This window comes from Lagenorhynchus albirostris, chromosome 3, assembly GCF_949774975.1.
Source record: "Lagenorhynchus albirostris chromosome 3, mLagAlb1.1, whole genome shotgun sequence".
NCBI lineage: Eukaryota > Metazoa > Chordata > Mammalia > Artiodactyla > Delphinidae > Lagenorhynchus > Lagenorhynchus albirostris.
The window spans coordinates 146,362,746-146,388,304 of record NC_083097.1 but is presented as its reverse complement, the minus strand read 5'-3'; the positions used below and the strand labels follow the sequence as shown (position 1 = coordinate 146,388,304).

General features: G+C 35.8%; 1 protein-coding gene across 1 annotated transcript in view; it reads right to left on the bottom strand.

Annotated features, from left to right (window-relative positions):
• Nucleotides 1-25,559, bottom strand: part of RANBP17 (RAN binding protein 17) — a 316,339-nt gene that overhangs the window by 217,893 nt on the left and 72,887 nt on the right. The window contains exon 14 of the mRNA XM_060144179.1: nt 18,586-18,721. Within this exon, the coding sequence (XP_060000162.1) occupies nt 18,586-18,721 (136 nt within the window). The remainder of the gene's footprint in view (nt 1-18,585; nt 18,722-25,559) is intronic.

Below are 25,559 nucleotides of genomic sequence, written 5' to 3'. Positions count from 1 at the left end.
AGCTTCAGGGTTTCTGCAGCAGAAGGATGGATCCTCTCTCATCCGGATTCCCTTCAAGCAAGCCACTTAAAGCAATTATCAACAGAAGAAAAGAAAATACTTTCTGGAATGAAGTAGGAGATTCTCACTGATAACTACTTTGACACTAAATAATAAAGAAGATAACCAATTTTAGCAACACCATCACAGGTGAACACATTTCTAGTGTAAATTCAGTAGATTTGCATGCCTCACCTTTTGATTTGTAGGGAAAGATCATCTTGTGTGTGATTTCCACAAGACTCAATGCCTATTCAGAAAAACTACAGACCAATGTGGGGAGAAAAATGTTTTAGTTGTAAAATTTAAAAACTAAAACCTCTTTAAACTGAGTGTTTTTTAGTGCTGAAAATGCTTCAAAGACACATCTTAGTCACATCCACATACTATTTCATTTATTATTTTTATCACAACAATTTCTTAGAATCATTAGGAAAATTTCAAACATCAAAAGATGTCCAGATAAATGTATCTGAGGCAAAAAAATCACCACCAAAAGAAAGTATTATCTTCTGCCTTTTAAAAAATTAATGAAGAGAACAATCCAAAATATGTCATTCATAATCCAAATGCACATGTAGTTTTACTTTGTTTTGTCCACAAATGTCAAATTCTATAAATGCTTCAGAATTTATAATCATTTAAAATAAATGGAAAAAATAAGAAAATATAGATTTAAAACACTCTGTGTATAAGCATATACTTTATCAAGTTTTTACAAATAATCATTATCTTTGGAATATCCAGGATTTGGCATAGTGCTAAGCACAAGGAAGACCATAAGTGTTTAAGGAATACATGTATAAAGAATTACATGATTACATATGCCAAATAATGGTATATTTGATTTGGTATGATAAATAATACATAGGAGTCAGTTTAAAAATCATAAATTAAGCCCATTATTTTTCCAATTTAAATCCTGTATTTCTCCAAATTACATCATAATTTCAATTATTAACAGCTGCTAAGATTTTAACTTTAGATTTTTCTGCTGCAAACCTCCTTGTCTAGTACTTAATGCTCTTGAATCAACACTTAAATGCACTTAGGGAGTGGCGTGCCAAGCATAACTTGGCAAATCCATTTATAAAGCAAAAACATTAAAAAAAAATTAGGCCTTAGGCTGCTTTGCTCAACTTTCTATTAAGCAGAGATATAGAATGTGTTTTTTCAATAGTTAATAAATATTATCAAGTAAGATGAATTACATGGGAATGGGGGTAGATAAATCATATTTTTAAAAAAGGGTCTGTCTGAATTCTGATGTATTATATATGTATTAGATGTATTATATGACAATTGAAAGAAAAAATCCTTGAGCAATAAAACAATCCAGCACTATAAGCATTAGCTAGGACTATAAGCACTAACCATTATCCAAGAAGGAAAACGTAGCTAGCTCTGAAAACACTCTATCACAGAGACAAATTATGATACATTTACACAGGATATGTGAAAGCAGCTCAAAATGAAAGTTCGAAAACTTTTTTAAAAGTTTTAAAACACTTAATAGAAAAAAAAAATCCCAAGTCAATGATCATTATTCTCTAAAAATCCCAAAGTCAGTGATCATTATTCTCTCTACTCAAACTTCAAAAAAAACAATCAACTTTTGAAGGTACTTTCTTCCCCCTACAACCTGCATGATATACTTGTTACACCAGAATATTTTTTTACTGTTACATGTTTACTGTTTAAATGTTTTAAAGCTGCTACGTATTTTTCACCAAAGTGAAAATTCTATGCACAAAACAATTTTCATGTGATTTCTTAAATACTTTCTCCTAAAACTGTTATTAAATACATATACAAAAATTGTTTTGCCCAAAATTGAAATATATCCAAGTTACCTGGAAAAGCAGCAAGTACATTATTTCAACGCTGGATTGCCAATTATAGTTACAGCAGTCTACTTAAGTTACCGTTACGATTATGTTTTTCTTTTTCATTATTCACGTGCTTCCCTACTCGATTTACCAGTAACTGTTACTAATATTCTACACAGGAGGATCTAACAGTTGTAGAGAGAGAATGCCATCTGCTGCTTCATGTGGTACTCAACAGGAGAAAAGCTTGATAACAGGTAAAGTAATTACAAAACACAATTTAGAAATCCATATACAAAGATGATACTTGAAAGTTGAAATATTCCCATTTCTATTTTGGATAACTTGAAAATACATCAACAGTCACTTACTGTCTTAGTACAAATTGCAAGTTATTCCACAGAATTACAAGGATACAATGTGCTTATACATCACTAGTTCATGATGATTATAAATAAGGCTTTTACTCAGGTATGGAGAGCCAGAGAAGCAAAAGAAAAGGATCACTTTGCCTGACCTTAATAAAGTTATTTCCCATTTATGAATTACTACAATATCCTATTTATGAACATATGGCTTGTACATAAAGGGACCATATAACTTATTATCCAGGGACACTTCTGAGAACAAAAGTTGGAGCAATTAATTATCTATTATGCTAGCACAACAAGTGTGAACTGGGACAATCCTAGGCAAATCTGAATGCATGGTCACCTATTTATAAATTAGTATGTTGCCTTTATTCCCTTTGGCTTCATAACAATGCCCTGAGAACCTTCCTGAAAAGCAATTTGCAAATTTTTAGAAAATAGCTAATTCAGGAGGATGAAGGCAAAAAAGGGGGAGGTGGAAGTAGAAATAACATGAGAGTGCATTCCCAGACCACATAATGCCTCAATCTAAGTAACTACCTCAAACAGAGTGATTTTTTTACTTACTTCACTTTGTTATACTATTTGAAATTCTTTGGCACTAATAAATATCTTCTTTAGAAAAGGCAAATCCTTCCTAGGATAATTCATTCATCCATTAATTGGGAGTCTTCCCTTTTGACACCTAGCAGATGCCAAGTGTTTAGAAAAAAAGCAAATTTGTGAGGTGTGTGTTTGTGTGTTGCTGTGTGCATGTGTGTTGCTGTGCGTAGTGTGGTGATGGAGAAAAGAGAGTTACAGATCATTTCAAAGAATGAAATCCCTCTGGTGGTGACTGACTGTATAGGATGTCAAAACTGGGAGTGAAGAAAAGGAGAGAAAACCTTTAAGACTAACTTGTCTACTTGAAAATTTAAATCCTAAGAGGGAAAGGGAACTTGCTTCCTCCTCAATTTCTGGTATCCTAGTTTAGGAGGCCAAAATTCAGGAAACTTCTATTAATACTATGGTTTATCAGTGTCACTGATTAAATAGTTCTTTGTAGATCTATTTTTAAAGGAAAGTACATTCCAAGATCTAAACGACCACAATTTAACTAACTTTTGCAATTCAACTTACTGGTGAGATTTCTGTAACCAACAAAAGCAAAACTGATGTTTATGGGTAGGGTTGGCTTGAATAAATAAAGGGAATTAAAAACAAAGTTCAAAATTTCCACCTACTGACAAATATTCAGAAGCCAAGATCTGTGTGTGTGTGTGTGTGTCTATAAAAAAGGTTCTTCCATATCCCATTTTAAAATTTACAATTCAATTTTAACTGGATTAAAAATTACAATGGGGGATTCAGATCAAGATCGTGGAGCAGGAAGACATAGGACTTATGAACACATCAAAAATACATCTACATTTGAGAAATTCCCACTGAAAACTAAAATAACTGGAGAGCTGCTAACTCTTGTACAACCAAGGCTGTAAGAAAGATCCACACGGAATCCAGTAGGAAGGAAAGAGAAACGATCAGGTCAGGACCTGGGTCCCTGGGAGGGGACAAAGAATAGTAGGGGCATCCTCTCTAGCGAGTGAGAGGTTCAAGTCACATATTGGGTGCTCCAGCCCTGCAGTCTGACACCACCAATACAAGTTCCCTTAGCTGGTTAGAAAACCAGTGGGAAAAACAGGAAGGCTGTAAGAAACCTAGATTCTGCTGGTGAAGGGCATACACACACTTGGTTACTCTTGAAATAAAGTGGAGAAAGCAGAGTGAAACTGCCCTAGACTCCTACAAGTTTCCTGTGATTGTCCCAACGCAAGGCCCAACCTCAGTTAAGCGCCCACGTTGGCCCTGCTTGCTTTGCAACATGGTTCCACACTAGGGCTAGGGCTGCAGTGGCTCAGGGGAGTGCTCAGTTGTGAGGGACAAAGGTGGCTTGAACCCTGAATAAAACCCGAATGGGACATGGGCAGTCATTACTGGCATTTATGGAAGCAGTTTGACATAAGTGGTCTAGGACTCTGACTCCAGCTGGGACTGCCACAATCCTGTGCCCAGATCCACACCAAGGGCCTGCTCCAGCCCCTGTTGCTCCAGCACTGCTCCCCTCTAGGGCAAGGGTGCCAGTGCTGGGAGGAGGGAGAGCACACACATAGAGGGAACAGAGCCAGCTCAGACCTGATCCTCAGGGCTTCTATTTCAGCAACTTGAAACCTGCCCCTGCCCCCAGTAGGACGGTGACAGCCACTGAGCAGAGGAGAAAAAAAACCCTAAAGGACCCCATCACCATCAATACTAAACCTTCCATAAAAGAAATGTAAAGGGTCTTCTCTAAAGTGCAAAAGAAAAGGATATAACAAGAATTAAGTATCTATAGGATAGGAAAAAAAAAAACTCACTAGTAAAGGCAAATATACAGTAAAGGCTGGAGATCAACAACTTAAATAAGCTAGTACAAAGATTAAAGGACAAAATATTGTAAAGTCAACTATAACTACAAAAAACATTAAAGGGATAAACATGAAGCTGTAAAATACAACATCACAAGCACAAAATGTGGGAGAGGAGAGTAAAGAAATATAGATCTTTTGTTTTCTTTTTTAAATTTATTTATTTATAGCTGTGTTGGGTCTTCGTTTCTGTGCGAGGGCTTTCTCTAGTTGTGGCAAGCGGGGGCCACTCTTCATTGCGGTGCGCGGGCCTCTCACTATCGTGGCCTCTCTTGTTGTGGAGCACAGGCTCCAGACGCGCAGGCTCAGTAATTGTGGGTCACGGTCCCAGTTGCTCCACAGCATGTGGGATCTTCCCAGACCAGGGCTCAAACCCATGTCCCCTGCATTGGCAGGCAGATTCTCAACCACTGTGCCACCAGGGAAGCCCAGAAATATAGATCTTTTAGAATGATTTGAACTTAAATGAATACCAGTTTAAAACAAGTAGATATAGTTATAGGCCAACACATATGAACCCACAATAACCACGAGTCAAAAACCTACAATAGATAAACAAAAACTGGAGAGAAAGGGATACAGGCATACCTCTAAAACATACAAACAAATCATCAAACCAGAACAGAAAAAAAGAAAAGACAACTACAAAAACAACCAGAAAACAAGTAACAAACTGGCAATAAGTACATACCTATCAATAATCACTTCAAGTGTCAAAGAACTAAATGCTCCAATCAAAAGACACAGGGTAGCTGACTACATAAAAAAATAAGACCCATCTCTATGCTGCTTATAAGAGACTCACTTCAGAGCTACAGACACACACAGACTGAGCATGAGGGGATGGAAAAAAAGATATTTCACGCAAATAAAAGCAAGAATGCCGGGGTAGCAATACTCATAGCAGACAAAATACACTTTAAAACAAAGACTATACCAAAAGACAAAGAAGGGCATTATAAAATGATAAAGAGATCAATATAAGAAGCAGATATAACACTCGTTAACATATATGCAACTAAGACAGGAGCACCTAAATATATAAAGTGAATATTAATAGACATACAAGGAGAAGGTGACAATAACACAATAACTGTAGGAAATTTTAATGCCCCATTACATCAATACACAATGATCCTGACAGAAAATCAATAAGGCAACAGTGGTCTTAAATGACACATTAGATCAGTCGGACTTATTTAGCAGATATCTACAGGACATTCCATTCCAAAACAGAAGAAAATACGTTCTTTTCAAGTGCGCATGGAATGTCCTCCAGGATAGATCACATGCTGCCCACAAAACAAGTTTCTACAAATTTAAGAAAACAGAAATTATATCAAGCACTTTTTCCAACCAAAACAGTATGAAACTAGAACCAATTAGGGGAATAAAATTGGGAAAAACAAACACATGGAGACTAAACAACATGCTACTAAAAAACCAATGGGTCAATAAAGAAATAAAAGAGGAAATCAGAAAATACATCAAGACAAATGAAAGTGGAAACACAACTTTCCAAAATCTATAAGATACCAACAAAAGCAGTTCTAATAGAGAAGTTTATAGCAATACAGGGCTTCCTCAAGAAACAAGAAAAATCTAAAATAAACAACCTAACCTACCACCTACAGGAATTAGAAAATGAAGAACAAACGAAGCCCAAAGTCAGCAGAAGAAAGAAAATAATAAAAATCAGAGAGGAAAAATATAGAGACAAAAATAACAATAGAAAAAAAATCAATGAAACAAAGGGCTGGTTTTTGAAAAGATAAACAAAATTGCTAAGCCTTTAGATAGGCTCCTCAAGAAAAAAAAAGAGGATACAAATAAACAAAATAAGAAATGAAAGAGGAGAAACAACCAATACCACAGAGATAAAAAATTTTTTTTTTTTTTTTTTTTTTTTTTTTTTTTTTGTGGTACGCGGGGCCTCTCACTGTTGTGGGCCTCTCCAGTTGCGGAGCACAGGCTCCGGACATGCAGGCTCAGCGGCCATGGTTCACGGGTCCAGCCGCTCCGCAGCATGTGGGTTCTTCCCGGACCGGGGCACGAACCCGTGTCCCCTGCATCGGCAGGCGGACTCTCAACCACTGCGCTACCAGGGAAGCCCAAGAGATATAAAAATTTTAAGAGAATTCTATAGTTATATGTCAACAAACTGGACAACCTAGAAGAAATGGACAAATTTCTAGAAACATACAAACTTCCTTGACTGAATCAGAAACAGATAATCTGAACAGACTAATCACTGGAAGTAAAATTGAATTTGTAATAAAAAAAAAATCCCAGCAAACAAAAGTCCAAGACCGAATGGCTTCACAGGGGAATTCTACCAAAGAGCTAATACTGATCCTTCATAAACTACTCCGAACAATTGAACCGGACAGAACACTCCCAAATTCATTTTATAAAGCCACCATTACTCTAATACTAAAACCAGTCAAAGACACTACAAAAAATTTTTTTTACAGGCCAATATCTCTGATGAATACAGATGTAAAAATCCTCAACAAAATTTTAGCGAACTGAATCCAACAATATATAAAAAGGATCATACACCATGATCAAGTGGGATTTATTCTATGGACTTAAGGAGGGATTGATATTCACAAATCAATCAAAATAGCACATTAAATTGTTAAACAGAATCATAAAGTATGTATACTTTGTGTCTAATTTTTCATTCATCATCATGGCTAAATTGATTATCATCAATTTACCCACATTTCTGCATGTATCATAATATTTTTCTTTTCTTTTACTGCCATGTGGTACACATTAATTTATCTATCCATTAGACTGTTGGTGAAATAGGTTTCCAGTTTGGGGACATTATAAATGAAGCTACTATGAACATTCCTATATAAGTCACTTAGATATATAAACTTATTTCTTCTGGGTAAATACCTAAGAGTGAAACTGATGAACTATAGGGTAAGCTCTGTTCAGCTTTAGTAGACTCATCAAACAGTTTTCCAAAATGGATACAACAGTTTACACTGCCATCAGCAACACATCATAGCTTCATATATTCCACACCATCGTCAAGGCTTGGGTTTATCAGTCTTTTCATTTTTAGCCATTTTGGCAGGCATGAAATGATACTTCTTTCATATTTCTCTGATGATTAACAATGTTGAGCATTTTTTTATGTGATTATTGGCCATTTAGATATCTTCTTTAGTTGTGCTTGTTTAAATCTTTTCCCCATTTTAAAAGTGAGCTTTAGTCCTTTTTTGGTAGTAGTTGAGACATTCATACAACCACACATTTAAAGTGTACAATTAATTGGTTTTTAGTATATTAACAGATATTTACCACCATCACCACTATCAATTTTTGAATATTTTCAACACAACATAAAGAAACCTTTACTAGACAATAATCTACATTCTGTTTCTATAGATATGTCTATTCTGGAAATTTCCTATAAGTAGAATCACACAATATTTGTTCTTCTGTGAATGGCTTCTTTCACTTAGCATAATGTTTTCAAGGATGATTCATGGTGTAGCATGTATCAATACTTCACTCCTTTTTATGATTGAATAATATTCCATTTAGGGATATACCACATTTTATTTATCCTCTCTTCAGTTGATGGATATTTGGATTTTTTTGACTTAATGACTACAAGGAATGCTTCTACGAATAGTGTGTAAAGTTTTTATGTGGATGTGTGCTTCCATTTCTCTTGGGTATATACAGAGGACTGGAATTACTGGATCATATGGCAACTCTATGTTCAACTTTTTGAAGAACTTCCAATCTGTTTTCCAAACTAGCTGCACCATTTTACATTGCAACAGTGTATGAAGGTCCAACTTCTCCACATCTTTACCGATATGTTATTATCTGTCTTTATGATTATATCCATTCTAGGGGTGAGTGAAGTGGTATGTCATTATAGTATTGAAATGAATTCTCCTGAATTATGGTGATTTAATTTCCCATGAATTATAATTTCTATTACATTAATTTCTACTCTTACTTTATTATATCCTTCCTTCTGCTTACTTTAGGTTTAGTTTCTTATTTTTCCAGTGTTAAGGTAGAAGGTTAGGCTATTAAAGATGTTTCTTCTTTTTTAATGTAGGAGTTTATAGCTATAAAGTTAGACCTAAGTACTGCTTTAAATGAATCTTGTAAGTTAGGGTATATTGTGTCTTCATTTTCCTTCACCTAGAAGTATTTCCTAATTTCGCTTCTTATTTCTTCTTTGACTCATTGGTTATTTAGAAGTGTGTTGTTTAATTTCCACATATATGTGAGTTCCCCAAATTTCTTTTTTACTGAGTTCTATTCATTCCATTGTGGTTGGAGAACATACTTTGTATTATTTCAATCCTCTTAAGTTTACTGAGTTTTGTTCTATGGTAAAGCACGTAGTCCATCCTGGACAATGTTCTGTGTGTACATGGGAAAAAAGTATATTCTGTTGTTGTTGGGTGGAGTGTTCTATAGTTGTCTGTGGTCCAGTTAGTTTATAGTGCTGTTCAAGTCTACTGCTTCCTTATAGATCTTCTGTCTAGTTGTTCCATTCATTATTGAAGCTAGGGCATTAAATTCTTCAATTAACGTTATTTCTGTCAGTTTTTGCTTCATGTAAAAAACAGAGGCTTTAGTTTTTGCCTCTGTTCTTAGGTAGTAATATGTTTGTAACTGTTATATCTTCCTCATGGGTTGATTATTTTATCATTATAAAATGTCCCTCTTCATCCTTAGTGACATTTTTTGTTTTAAAGTCTATTTTGTTTGATATTAGTATAGTCACTCCAACTTTTTTTTTTTTGGCGGTACGTGGGCCTCTCACTGTTGTGGCCTCTCCCATTGCGGAGCACAGGCTCCGGACACGCAGGCTCAGGGGCCATGGCTCACGGGCCCAGCCGCTCCGCGGCATGTGGGATCTTCCCGGACTGGGGCATGAACCCGTGTCCCCTGCATCAGCAGGCGGACTCTCAACCACTGTGCCACCAGGGAAGCCCAACTCCAACTTTTTTATGGTTGCTGTCTGTATATCTTTTGCCATCCCTTTACTTTCAATCTACTTGTATCTTTGAATTTAAAAAGTGTGTTCTGTAGATAGCATGTTGGACATTTTTTTTTAATCTGACAATCTCTGCCTATTGGTTAGATTATATAATCTATTCTAAATGTAATGTTATTATTGATATTGTTAGATTTATGTCAGCCATTTTACTTTTTAAAAAATGTCTACTGTCTTTTTTGTTCCTCTAGCTTTCCTGTACTGCTTTCTTTTGCATTAAGCAAATATTTTCTAATGTAACATTTTAAAAACTTTAATGACTTTTTTCACTATACATTTTTTTGGTAACTTTCTGGGTGGTTGCTTTTGGGCTCAGTATATACACCTTAATAGAATCTACCTCAGATTTATACTAACTTAGTTCCAATGAGATAAAGAAATGTTGCTCCTACATAGCTCTATTCTTTTTGCTCCCCTTTTGTAATATTGTTACTGTACGTTATAACATATTACAACTACATATTACAAACCCAACAATAAACTATGGTAATTATTTCTTTACGTAATTTTGTCTTTTAAAGTTGAGAGAAAAAAAAGTAAGAATATGTTTAAAGTGTTTGCTAGATAAACATTCTTATTTACCATTTCTAGTTCTCTTTATTGATTCTTATATTTGAGTTACCATCTTGTGTCATTTCCACAACTCCACTTCCAGCCACCTTTTTTTTTTCCCCACCCACCTTCTGTGTGCTGCTATCGATATCTCTACATGTCATATGCTATTGATACAGTGTATATGTATATAAAATATGTAACTGTTATATACAATTGCTTTTCAATCAGTTAAGAGAAGTACCGTATTTTATAATTGCTTAATTAGCTTCACTAGTGCTCTTGGTTTTTTCCGTGGATCCGTATGAATTTGTCTGAGATCACCTGCTTTCAGCCTGCAGTACCTCATTCAGCATTTCTTATAAGGCAGCTCTGATAGCAATGCATTCTCTCAGTTTTTGTTTATCTGAAAATGTCTTTAATTCTCCTTTCATTTCTAAAGATAGTTTTGCTGGATATAGAATTCTTGGTTACCAGTTTCTTTCAGCATTTTGAATATGACATCCAAATGTCTTGTGGCCTTCACTGTTTCCAAAAATAAATCAGCTGTTAATCTTATTGGAGTTCCCTTGTATGTGAGGAGTAGTTTTTCTCTCGTTGCTTTCAAATTTTTCTCTTTGTCTGTCCTTCAGCATTTTTACTATGGTGTGATTTTAGTGTGGACCTTTTTCATTACACTTCTTTGATGGGTAATATTTTTCAACAAATGTGGTAATTTTTAAGCCATTATTGCTTTAAATATATTTTTCTGCTCCTTTCTTTTCTTTTTTTTTTTCTTGCTGTACGCGGGCCTCTCACTGCCATGGCCTCTCCTGCTGCAGAGCACAGGCTCTGGACACACAAGGCCCAGCGGCCATGGCTCACGGGCCCAGCCGCTCCACAGCACGTGGGATCTTCCCAGACCAGGGCACGAACCTGTGTCCCCTGCATCGATAGGCGGACTCCCAACCACTGCGGCATCAGGGAAGCCCTCTGCTCCTTTCTTGCTGTCCTCTTTGTTACACCTCCTACCAGGTACTCCATATGCTTGTTGGTGTACTTAACGGGGATCTACAGTTCTCTCAGGCTCTGTTCATTTTCCTTCATTCATTTTTTTTTTCTTTTGCGGTATGCGGGCCTCTCACTGTTGTGGCCTCTCCCATTGCAGAGCACAGGCTCCGGATGTGCAGGCTCAGTGGCCATGGCCCACGGGCCCAGCCACTCTGCAGCACGTGGGATCTTCCCGGACCGGGGCATGAACCCGTGTCCCCTACATCGGCAGGCAGACTCTCAACCACTGTGCCACCAGGGAAGCCCTCCTTCATTCTTCTTTGTCTGTTTTTTGAATTCTATAATCTCTAGCCATCTGTTATGGGCTACATGTTTGTGTCCCCCAAAATTCATATGTTAAATCTTTAACTTCCAAAGGAATGGTATTAGTAAGTGGGGTTTGGGGGAAGTAACGAAGGTTAGGTGAGGTCATGAGGGTGGGGCCCTCATGATGAGATTAATGCCCTTATAAAAAGAGGAGCAGACAAAGAACCACTCTCTCATTTTTGGCATGGAGCAAGGAAGGACATGTGAGGACACTATCAGGAAGAGGGCCCTCACCAAGAACCTAACCACACTGGCAGCCTAATCTCGGCTACCAGCCCCCAAAACTGTGAGAAATAATTTTTTGTTGTTTAAGCCACCCAGTCAATGGTATGTATTATAGCAGCCCAAACTAAGACATAGTCAATCTTCAAGTTTGCTAATTCTTTCTTTTGCAAGTTAAAATATATTGTTGAGCCCCTCTAGTATACTTTTCATACCAATTATTGTACTTTTCAACTACAGAATTTCTATTTGTTTCTTTTTTTAAAAATTTCCCTTTATCGATATTCTCTATTTCATGACACATTGTTACCACTTACTTTACTTAAGTGATCTTAATGATACTGATTCTCCAATTCATAAACATAGTATATATATGTCCATTTATTTGGGGCTCATTTAATTTTTTACAACAATGTTTTAGAGTTTACACTGTACACGTCTTGTACCTCTTTCATTAGATTTATTCCTATTTTATGAAGGGCTTTTGGGGTATTAGAGTAGATGGTATTTTTAAAATTAAGTTTTCCAATTGTTTGTATACCTGAAATATTCTTTTTTTAAAATTTTATTGAAGTATAGTTGATTTACAATGTTGTATCCAAAATACTCTTAAATAAGTCATCCGTACATGTGAGCATCTTTAAAGTATGTTCTTAGAATTTATGTTCCCTGATCCAAGAGTATAGCATTTTTAACTTTCTTAAATATTGCTAAACTGTTTTCCAAAGCAATTTTACCAATTTGGATTCCACCAGCAGTGTAGAGTGTTTGCTATTTTACTTCCTGACAAATACTTAACACTTGTCAGACTTTGTAACTGTTTCCAGCTAACAGGTATAATATGGTATCTCACTGTAGCTTTAATTTGCATTCTTGAGTCCACAAAAGGATGAACATTTCTTCATGTTTATCGGCAACTGTGATTTCCTCTTCTGTGAATTGTTTATTCACATCTTTTGCCCATTTTTCTACTGAGTTGTTTTTCTCTTATTGATTCATAGAAATTGTTTATATAACTGAATATTGATTCTCTTTAAGTTACATGTATTACAAATATCTTACAACCTGTCTACAGGTTATCTTTTTACTTTGTTTACTGTATCTTTTTTATCCACAGAAGTTTTTACTTTTAAAATGGGTAGAATTTATCAACCTTTGTATCTACACTTTGGGCTTTTTATGTCTTAAAAAAATCCTTCCCTACCCCTAAATCATAATCTTCTACTTTGCACACTAACAGTCCTCTAACTTAGTTGGATTTGATATTTGTGTGCTGTGAATAATATAATTTTTACATAGATATAACAAAATATATTTGCAGCATTTATTTAACAGTCTGTCTTTTCCTTATTTATATACTGTTTCAATATAGACATGGATACATTTTCTATTTTTTTTTCTTTATTTGCTATCTTCCCTCTTTAATTTATAAACTTACTGGGGAGATGGACCATCCTATTTGCCTTTGTATCCCTGGCCTTAATATAGTTACTTATTAATATTCATTGGATAATTGAAATATGCAAGCAGGAAATAAATACACAGCAGCACATATACATCATGTCATAGAATAGAATGCAGTATCAAAAGAAAAAGTTGCAAAGGTAGGTGAAGTTTGACCATAAGAAGAAATTTATTTTGTAAATAATGGGAAATCAATAATAATTTTAAGCAGAGAAATGGCACAGTAAGAAATGTGTTCCCTGAAGAACGGCAAAATTTAAAGACTGACAAAAGCAAGTATTATGACAATATACAGCAACACACACCTACTCTGCTGGGGGAGGAAGAATAAACTGTTACAACACTTAGGAGGGCAACTTGATAATATCTTGTAAAGCTGAAGATATGAACATTCCACAACCTAGCAATTCCACTCCTAGTATTTACCTTCAAGAAAATCATACAGGGCTTCCCTGGTGGCGCAGTGGTTGAGAGTCCGTCTGCCGATGCAGGGGACACGGGTTAGTGCTCCGGTCCAGGAAGATCCCACATGCCACGGAGCAGCTGGGCCCGTGGGCCATGACTGCTGAGCCTGCGCATCCGGAGCCTGTGCTCCGCAACAGGAGAGGCCACAACAGTGAGAGGCCCACGTTAAAACTGGAAACACCTAATGTATATTTTTTAAAAAAGAATATATAATGGCACAGTAATATATTGTAATACCATTAAATAATTAAAATACTTAAAACTATACGTATCAGGGCTTCCCTAGTGGTGCAGTGGTTAAGAATCTGCCTGCCAACGCAGGGCACACGGGTTCAAGCCCTGGTCCCGGAAGATGCCACATGCCACGGAGCAACTAAGCCTGTGCGCCACAACTACTGAGCCTGCGAGCCACAATTACTGAGCCCATGTGTTGCAACTACTGAAGCCCGTGCACCTAGAGCCTCTGCTCTGCAACAAGAGAAGCCACCGCAATGAGAAGTCCATGCACCACAACGAAGAGCAGCCCCCACTCACCGCAACTAGAGAAAGCCTGTGCACAGCAACGAAGAACCAACATAGCCAAAAATAAATAAAACAAATAAATTAAAAAAAAAGAATGACACCTGTTCTTTAAAACAAACAAACAAACAAAAACTACATGTATCATCATGGATAAATCTCAAAAACAATGTTGATCAAAAAAGGCAAGTTTCTGCCTAATAATTTTCTATAAAGTTAATAATACTATGTTTTGTTAATAAATACATAGAAATGTGGGAAAGAATGATATCGTGCATGAAAATCACACTAAATTTAGGGTAGTGGTTACTTTTGGGCAAGAAGTGAGGCAAACAGAATCAGAGCAATATGTTTTCAATATTTAATTTTAAAATATACAGATCTGAAGTAAATATGGCGAAGCATTCAGATTTGACAAAGCTGGAAGACGGATGTGTGACTATTCATTACACTATTCTCTCTGGTTTTCTACCGAAGAAAAGATTACTCTGGTGGCAGTATGGAAAATGGACTGGAAGAAGGCAAAAAGGAAACAAAGAGTACAACCAGAAGACTTTTGAAATCTAGTGAGAAACGTAAGCAGTAACAAGAATAAAAAGGCAAGTTCCACTCCTGAGAAAGGAGTGGAACTGAGAGATATTTAGGCAATAAAATCAGCAAGAATAGGTGACAGATTAGACATAAGAAATAAGAACAAAGTGGAAATTTTGGGTTAAAAGTCATTCTTCCTCAAAATAGAAAAGTAGGTAGAAAGCATTTTAGAGGACAATGTTTCTTTTTAGAACCTGTTGAGCTTGAAAGGCCCATTCAATACCCCTGTCAAAGATCCAACAGGAGGCAATACAGCAAAGTGGTTAGCAGCAAAGGCTCTATCAAGTGTCCTGGGTTCAAATCCAGGTTCAACCACTTAATCAAATTAATTAACTATTCCAAGCCTCAGTTTCCATATCTGTAAAAAGTGGTGGGGATGTTAATAAAGATAACTATTTCCATGGAGTTTCTGTGAGATGAAATTAGATGCCTGTCAAGTGCTGAGCAAAGTCTTTGGCACAGACTAATTGCTCAATTAATACCTACAGCTACTATTTATGATTTTTCTTTCTCACTTATAGGACATACTTCTATACAATCACTTCAGTGATTCCCACCTTGGTTCCTGGAGCATTTATTTCTATAAATTATATTATTTTGCACATGAAGGCTTTTATAGAATTTTTAAGATGCTTATTAATGGTATACCTTACTTAAAATTGTCAAACAGGGCTTCCCTGGTGGCACAGTGGTTAAGAATCCGCCTGCCAATGCAGGGGACACGGGTTCGAGCCCTGGTCCGGGAAGATCCCACATGCCGTGGAGCAACTAAGCCCGTGAGCCACAACTACTGAGCCTGTGCTCTAGAGCCCATGAGCCACAACTACTGAAGCCCGCATGCCACAACTACTGAGCCCGCACGCCTAGAGCCCGTGCCTAGAGAAGCCACCGTAATGAGAAGGCCGCGCACCACAACAAAGAGTAGCCCCGACTCGCCGCAATTAGAGAAAGCCCGTGAGCAGCAACAAAGACCCAGTGCAGCCAAAAATAAATAAATAAATCAATTAAAAATAAATCAATTATTATGTCTTTAAAAAAAAACTGTCAAACAACTTCACTAAAGTCAGCATCATTTTCCAACTCAAGAACATACCCTTTATTACCTGAAAGTATTATACATGATATCTAGACCCAATTCCTATGAAATTCTACTAAATATATACATTCAACCATTATCTAGTAGAAAGCATACAAGGAATATGCCAAGCATGTGGCGGTGATAACAATAAAGAAGACAGAACAGTCCTAACCCAAATTATAGTCTCTATATGTTTTGCTAAGAAATAATTACAATGCAGTATAATAATCCTAAAATAGGAGACAGAAACTCTCCCAGAATTTAAGTTAAGAAGAGCATCCTAAAGGATGGGGTATCTGACATGAAAGAAAAGTAGAAGTTAGCTAAGTAAGGCAGGGAAGTGGAAGCTGAATTTAAAAAAATAGTGTCCTAGGCAAAGGAAACAATTTTTTTTCAAAGGTCCAGAATTGAAAGACAATGTAGACTGTTAAAGGAGCTGAAAAAAATTTAGTACACATAAAGTATGTAATACAAGTATGGAGTAGTGAAGCATGAAACTGATGACATACATAGAAAAGAGACTGGGAAGAACTTTAAGTCATACTCTATATGATCCAATTAAATGACATAATGCTTAAGAGAGCTTAGGAAAGTTCCTGGTACAAAATAAGTACACACTGAACATTATTCGCTTACTTTAACCTAATGCTCTCCCTTTTTTTGCCATAATCTGGAATGCTCTCACCAAAAAATATTTTCCATCTGGTCCTCCTTAGTTGGTTGACAGAAAAACAGTATGTAGAGAACTTATTTTAAATGTCTTAGACAGTCTTTTCTTTCATTTGTAAAATGGGAACAATAATACCAAACTTGCAGGCTTGTTATAAGACCTAGAGAGAATGTGAAGAGTTCCTAGAAGAGTGCCAGGGCACACAATAAGGACCCCCAAAACAGTTCCTACTAAGGCAGATCAGCAGACAAGCCAAAAAAAAGAAAAGAAAAGTGGAAAGCTTTGGCTTCACTTCAAGGTTATGCAGTAGGAATGCCTCAGAAATAAAATCACCTTATTCTCTTTGAAAATAGGATAAGATGCATCAAAAATGTTAGAGTAAAATTAAAATAAAAGAATCAACACCAGTCTGATGATGTGTTTATTTTTTCCTAATATGTAAGCAATTTCAAAAAAGAAAAACTTATCTTTTATAATTCACTTTTTTCACAATTACCTTATATTAAAAGTTATACACATATAAGGATCTTCAGAAAAAAACTTCTCAAACCCATTGCCCTAAAACAATCGATTTCATTTTACATAATTATTTCCAAGTGCTTTAACCACAATAATTTTAAGGCATTTCCACTCCATATTACACTGTTCTGATTTAGGACCCAGACCAAATGGATATTAGATAAGCAATGTTTCAAGAGTATTCACTTTTGCAAAAGCAAAATAAACTCTCTGGGTACATTTAAAACAAGACAGTTTATCATAATTCAATATGTACCCTGTATAAATTTTATACCATGTAATTTTTGTCTGATTCTAATTTGTCTTACTGTCAACCTAAAACAGTTATATCTAGCTACTCCTTTTTCTCCCTAGTTGTCTCATTCAATGTCAGCTTAATTCTAAGAAAATTTTTTTGATATTAATCCTGAATGAAAATAAATCCTAAGTGGCAATAAAATATCACAATGTATTTCACAAAGAAAGCATCAAACTACATCACCTTCTTAAAAAGCAAAGAAAATTTTACCTGAAGTAAACTAAAGGATGATCTTAACAAAATCAAATACTTTTCATACTACTATACAACTACTATTAACAGAAAACCATAAATGAACTGAAGGTTAAGCTAAATTTCCCAGGGGAAAAAAAGCTCAGTTCAATATAAAAAGCTTATTCTAGAACTTAATCTCTTAACATTACTAATACAAACTATAAATCCAAAGGAGATAAGAATATCCTTAGGACTTCCAACAGAGGTGGTTTTGGAAAGTTATTATTCTAGGAAGAAAAGAAAAGGAAAAAAAAACCTCATAGATCTTACTCAGTGTCCAAGTGCTACTAAATATCTGGTTAGGGTTCACATAAATGCCCTCAATAATACCTTAATGCCTTAAGATCAATTCATCTGAACTTGCTAATGCTAAACTTTCAATCACCATAGTAGAAATGTTCCCTTCACTAAGTTAACTGCAGCCTCTCAAAGGCATGTCTTACTCTTCTTGTCCTCATCATTTATCATGTAAAAATGCCAAGAAATGAGTGGAAAATACACTGGAAACCACAAAAATAAGTATCAAAAAAAAAACCCCACCAAAACCCTCAGAACTACTAAAAGAGTAAATCTTATGTTTTAAACCTTGAAATACAATAAGGCAAAATTCATTAAGGTGTTTAAAATAATCTTAACTAATGACTAACCACATAAAAAATATTCTCTAACTCTGCCAATCAATCTTCAAAGACAATGGTAAATCTAAGCATAAAACAAGCAATCTCACATTGCCTTCAATACCAATTAATCAACTGACTTCAATTGATCAACTAAATTTCTTATGTAGAAATTGCCCAAATATATCATTCAGCTTAAAGCTGTTACATGTGAACACCTTTCTTCATCTTCAATAACATTAATTTTAATCTCTAGTAAAAACCTACCTTTGAGGTTCGCTGAAGTTGATCACCAACATATGTTTTACGAAACTGATCCAAGAACCACAGAATTGCAAGTTCTATTTTCTCATTAGAACACTGAGGCAATCCGGTATCCATTAAAGATATAAGCTGAAAAACTCTTTTCATGAAGGAAAAAAGAAGCTTCAGTAAAAATTCTTAGAGAAATACCATTAAAACATTTATCATCAATTTTACATAATATAAAAAGTGGAAAAATACAAATGCTTATAACGAAAATATTTTTAAAAATCATCTGAAATCCTACCACGAAGAGATATTACAATTTGGTCTAATTCCTTCTAGCCCTTTTTCCTAACACATGCACTTCATATACATGCATACAAACCTACATGGACATGCATTTATTATTTTACTAAACATTTATATATAGATACATATAACATACACATATATAGTAAATATCTACAATTATAACTATTATATAAACGCAGGTATTAACTTATATATTTATGTATATATATAATATTTCAGTAAAAGAAAAATGATATTGAATGTGTAGTTTTGTATTTTACTTTTTCATTACAACATATTTTCATATAACTATATATTTTGGGGTCATATGGTTCAAAATACAAAAAAAAGAGGTACAGCCATCAAGCTGTATCACTTTCTTAATGAGTATTAAAAATTTTACCTGAAATAAATTACAAGATGATCTTAACAAAATCAAATATTTTTAATACAAGTATGCAACTATTATTATAAAAAAATCATAAATGAACTAAAGGTTAAATTAAATTTCCTAGAGAAAAAGCTTAATAGAATAAAAAGCTTAGTCTAGAATTTCCCCCCACCCCCAAATCCTTCTGTTATCTATCTATTTTCATTAAAATTTTCCAGTGAATGGCTGCCAACTGCCTGGTGCTAACAAAATTAGCATATCATAATAAAATTTTTAAGAAACAGAAGTAGAAGTTCTGGAGGAGACAGCACCTATTTCTCTTTTTTCTCATTATGCAAAGGCGGCTATGCCTAGCCCTAACCCACTCACTTCCTTCCATGTATGCACACGAGAAGATACACACACACGCTGTTAACAGTTTGTGTCATTCCAGAGACTTTTAAAATGTATGTATGACTATACATTCTCCTCCCAACTCTTTTACACATATGGAGCATACTACACTGTTATATTGTTAAATCTAGCTTTTTTCATTTAATAATATATCTTAGAGATCTTTTCATGTCAGATATAAAGAGCTTCCTTATTCTCTTTTTACAGCTGCTGAACATCATTATATGAACATACCACATTATTTTCTTACTTTCCCCCACTGAGGGACACTAAGGTTGTTTACAATTTTTTGCTGTTACAAAAATGCTGCAATTAACAATCTTGTACACATCACTGCACACATGTTCAGTTATAATATACACCAGTAAAAGTCAAATTACTAGCTTAAAGAAAATGAATTTACAATTTTGATAGCTATTACAAAATTGCCTTCCAATGAAACTGAAACAATTTATACTCCCATCATCAGTAAATGAGAGTGTCTATATACATATAAATAATTCAGGGTGATATTAAACTTTACAATTTACTGGAATCTGAAAAATGGTATCTCAGTGAAGTTTTAATTTGTATTTCTCTCATGAATGTAAAGTCAAAATTTTCCATATTTTTAAGTAATACATATGTCCTTTTGTGTGCCCTTTTTGCTCATATCCTTTTTTGATTTTTCTGTTGGGTTATTTTTTTATTGCTAATTTCTACAAATTCTTTATATATTAGAAAACTGAGCCCTTTGCCTGTGATTGAGATGTAAATATTTTTCCCCACTTTTTCATTTGTCTTTTGACTTTATGGTGTTTGTTTTGTTTTGTTTTGTTTTTTGCGGTACGCGGGCCTCTCACTGTTGTAGCCTCTCCCGTTGCGGAGCACAGGCTCTGAACGCGCAGGCTCAGCGGCCATGGCTCACGGGCCCAGCCGCTCTGCGGCATGTGGGATCTTCCCGGACCGGGGCACGAACCCGTGTCCCCTGCATCGGCAGGCGGACTCTCAACCACTGCGCCACCAGGGAAGCCCTATGGTGTTTTTTTAATACCATGCATGTTTTTCTTCTTTTTCTTATGCAGAAAACCTTACCAATTTTTCTCTTATGGATTTTATATAATAACAAGGTCTTACCCAAATCTGAGGTGTTTTTGTTCCATCTTTTTACATTCAACTGTATGATACACTGAAATTAACCTTGAACCTATCTAGTGAGATATGGATCAACGTTTTTTCGCAGATGGCTACCCAGCTGCTTCAACACCATTTCTTTCTTGTATAGTCTGTCTTTTGCCCACTAATTTGAATTACCCCCTTATCACATACATTAGGTCTATTTATGCATTCATATTACTTCCTGGACTGTTTATTTTATTCCACTGAACTGTCTCACTAAACATATCTTGCCCAATTATTTTTTCATATTATTAAATAACTTTCCAAAACATTGTATAAAATTAAGGCTACACCAAATTTTAATAATCTCATTTTGAATACAAACTTACATTTCAGTGAAATATAATTATTCTCCTATTCCCTACCAGCAAAGAGTTCTAGGAACAAAATGTGTAGGTTACAGCAAATGAACTTCTTTAAAAAACTTGGTATTTATTGCCAAAGTGTTATGAAATAATATTTTGGTAACCATTTTTATAGTTATTAATTCCTAAATTAAGCTACTTATTTAAAAGTAACTTCACTTACTAAATATCTTTAATGCTATTAAAATTCATAAAGGAAAGCTTATAAAGATCAAATTTAAGAATGAGTCAACCAGGTTTGTTTGTTTTTCCTAAAAAGATGTGTTTATTCTCTGATTTTGAAAGGAGGGACATAGCTCACTTTTAAAGTCTGTGTATTTGTGAATGCACAGACTCCTGAAGTAATTTTTAGTTAAATAAATAGATACACACACCAAACTTCATCTCTGGATCCAGGTGATTTCTTAAGTGACTTAAAGCATATCCTGCTATTAAATTCTTTATGAGTAGGACCTCCTTTTTCTTACTCTGGTTCTTTGTTGATTCTATGCAATGGCTTGTTTACTTTTATTTCCTTTTAATAACATACATTCCAAAACTCTGAGGAAGACATGAAACCAATAGCCAAGTTTGTTGGGGTGCCTTTACAACTCATATCAAGCTGGTGATTCACATCTGCTTAAGAGGCAATGCAAATCACCAGCTTGATATGAATTGCAAAGGCACCCCAACAATCCCCAACAGGAGAGTAGGAAAGAGTTCCCAGAAGGGTACATGATCCATCTGTCAAACAAGCTTTGATAGTCGTACAAGAAGTTCAGTTGCAAGTGACTGAAATCCAAAAACAATGGCTTAAACAATATAGATGTTTATTTTTCTCTCAAGCAAAAAAAATTCAAGGCAATGCTCTAGGACTAGTTGGTGCTCCACGGTGTATCAGGGACTCAGGTTCCTTCCATCTTGTTGTTACACTTGCCTCCACTCACCCAATCACTTTATGGTCTAAGATGGCTTCTTCAGCTCCACTCATGTGCATATATGTTACACGTACCACATTCACTTACATTCAATTGCCCAGAACATAATCACTTAACCATACCTAGCTGCAAGAGATTCTAGTAAATCTAGTCTTATTCAGGTGGCCAATGCCCAGCAAAACATTTCAGGTATTCTATTACTGCAGAAGAAGGAAAGAAGAGATACAAGACAACTAGTAGTCTCTGCCACAGTGTCCTTCAAAGATCTGTGGCCACCTCTAATAAGTGCATAAGACCAAAGCTTGTATTGTATATACAATATTCACTTGTGTTTCAATTTATTGTCCTACATTTATTTTTACCTTTATCTTAAATTATCTTTGGAGCATGGAGGGAATAAAAAGATAAATATTAAATAATTTTGATCCAAGTATATGTATACCATTTCAAGTATAAAGAAATGAATGTTTGGATAATCAGTTCTTTTATAGTCCCCTTAATATCCAATTCCGTAAGTATTTATTGAGTCAACAAATATCTGAAGGCCTACAATATGGCAGGTATGTATGAGGAGTTCAGAATACAATACTGAGCAAAACATATATATTCCCAGTCCTCCAGAAATCTACAGCCTATGCAGGGAAAGACAGTAAAACAAGCAATTAGAATAAGGAATGACAAGTGCTATAATAAACACTACAAAGAAATTAGCGAGAGCTCCTAACATTCTAGGATGGAACAGAGCAGAGAGTGTCAAGAGAAAGGGGAACGCATGTGCAGCTTTCTAGACGGGAGGGGCGGGGGGGGCAGGTGGGGAAGCATGGCTCATTTAAGAGCTGAAAAAAAGTTCTATACAGCTATAAGACAGTCAGTGGTACGAGACGCAGCTACTGAGACAGGCAGGACCCAGACTATGAAGAGCCTGATAAATCAAATTGATTTTAATCCCAGTAGCAATGAAAGTCATTGCAGACTTTAAGCAAAGCACAGACATAATCAAATCTTTATTTTAGAAAGCCAGAGAGGAAACAAGGTGCCCACATAAAACTGTAGCATGAATCCGGGCAAATGATGACAGGAGTTAAAACAGCAAGGGTAACAGAAATAACTGGACTAATCGGGATAAGCAGAAGGTAGAAGTGACAGAATTTGATGACTATAAGGATGCTGGTGAGAGAAAAAAGAAAAAGTTAAGAAGTCCCAGGATTCAAGCCTAGGCAATTGAGTGGACAGTGATGAGACACACAAAGAGAGTCAGGGTCGGGAGTGGATGGAAGAGATGAGTTTAAGTTTAGTCACTGAACTAGAGGTACATGTGGGACAACACATGCAAGGAAAACAGTTCAGTAAGTGTTTGGAAGTCAGAAGATAAGAATTACTAAAATAACACAAATCACTGAGCCATGCTGAGGGCTCAGTTAAGGTTAAAAAAAAAGATATCTTAGTTGGCAATGGTACCTATCTAAAGAAGTGTGCAATTTCTTTTATCACTCGACAAATTAAGAGAAAACTCTGAATTCCTTCAGAATTTAGGTTTTGCCAGGCAGATGAGATAAAGATACAGCAGTGAACAAAGCAGATAAAGCTTATTCCTTCCCTATTCTAGTGGAATAAACAGCAAGAGGTAATAAGTGCTGTGAAGAAAAATAAAGTAGGATAAGGATGTTATTTTGGATAGGGAGGTCAAAAGAGGTAGAGACATCTGGGTACAGACCTGATTGAAGTGACGGAGTACTACATAAACATCTGGGAGAAAGCATTCCTAGCAGAAGAGAAGCGCAAAGGCCCTAAAGTGAAAACATACTGGTAATACTCAATAGCAAGGAGGTCAGTGTATGTAGCTGAGTTGAATGAAAAGGGATACGAAATAAGGTCAGAGAAGTAGCACAGTACACTTTGGGCTATGGCAAGAATTTGGAATTTGTTTCACGTGTGACAGGAAGCCACTGGAAGTGTCTTGTGTAGAGAAGAGGAAGCAACACTACCGGATGGGAAAGAAGTTAAAGTCATCTATATCACAGCAGGGTTTGGGGCAGAGAGCAAAACACTGAGCTAGCTGCAAAAGTCTTCAATGAATAATGAGGAATGATTGCGAGATGAACAGGTGAGAGCAACATGAAGAAACAGAAACAGAGGGTGGCCTAACTGAGAGGAATGAACCGAAAAGAAGCAGCCACCAGCAAATTAGAGAGGATACAGGACAAGACAAAATCCCTGGGAAATCTCTCAAGAGGTTTACATTCTGGTCATGATGAATGACACTGAAATGATTATAAAGTTATCTTTATTTAATCAGAATTGTGTGGCCTGAGCACAAATATACTTATTTGCTAAGTTAAAGCAGCATATTTTAAAATGTTAAAGTAACATGTTTTAAATATCATTATCACAATATTGAAAGTTTTTATGAATATCAACCTTTTTCTGATAAAATAACACATAGGTTTTTGGCAGGAGCTCCTCAACGTCTAATTTGGTAGTGTCCTCCCAGGAGTTAAAAAGGTTATCATATAACAACACCAAAAGGCAACAGTATGGCAGTTCTAGTTACCTGGAATTTCTCCATGTGAAATTGATATTTTAAAATTTTACATATAACATCATTCTTATTTAATTTAAAATCTCAGTATGTTAAAACACATATATTTATGTTTTTTCTAGGCAAATTATGTAAGTCCTGGTACATACCCCACCTTGAATCTGCTCGGCCCTGTTTAACCCCCCACCAACCCCACTACCACCTCTCCTCCTGTCCCCTGGGCTCAACCACTTGCCTTGTAGCCCCAGTAAAGACTCGCACAGCTACTGCAGTTATAAATCCTCACTCAGGGGGAGGAAAGCCCTACCATAGCTCCAGCCAGCCCCTACCTCCAACCAACAGGACCAATAGTAGCTCTGGCTTCCCCAGCAGCTCCTCAAAGAGGCCAGGGAACACAACTAAGAAGTATCGAAAAGTTATACACTCCGGGAGTAGATTTCAACCACTAAAAATGGGATGCAGAAATAAGTGAACATATAAACCACTTGCCCTCAGTCCCCGTCCCCCCCCCCCGCCCCCCACCAAGATGGACTGCTTTGAAGCACAGCTGTTCCATGTGGTCTCTGGGGAAACCTGTAAAAGTGAGCAACCAGGTGTGTAATGCACCACCTTCTATAGTTGATTCTCATTATTTATGGTAGTTATGTGCTGTAAAATGGCCGTAAAAACTGAATTAGCAAATACTGAACCACTGCTCCTAGGGGTAATACAGAAATAGGTTCCCGAGGAACTCTGGTCACAATATTTTCATCAACTAATCAACACATAACCTGTTTTATCTTTTACTCACTTTTCCTTCATTCTTTCTTCCCTGAAAATGTATCCTTTTCCCCACTCCACAAAAAAATCTTAGCCCATAAACTTCAACTAAGACTTTGTTTCCTAGGGAAGACAGGCTAAACACAAAACAAATCTTACTTAGAGCTAAATATGTTTGCCGC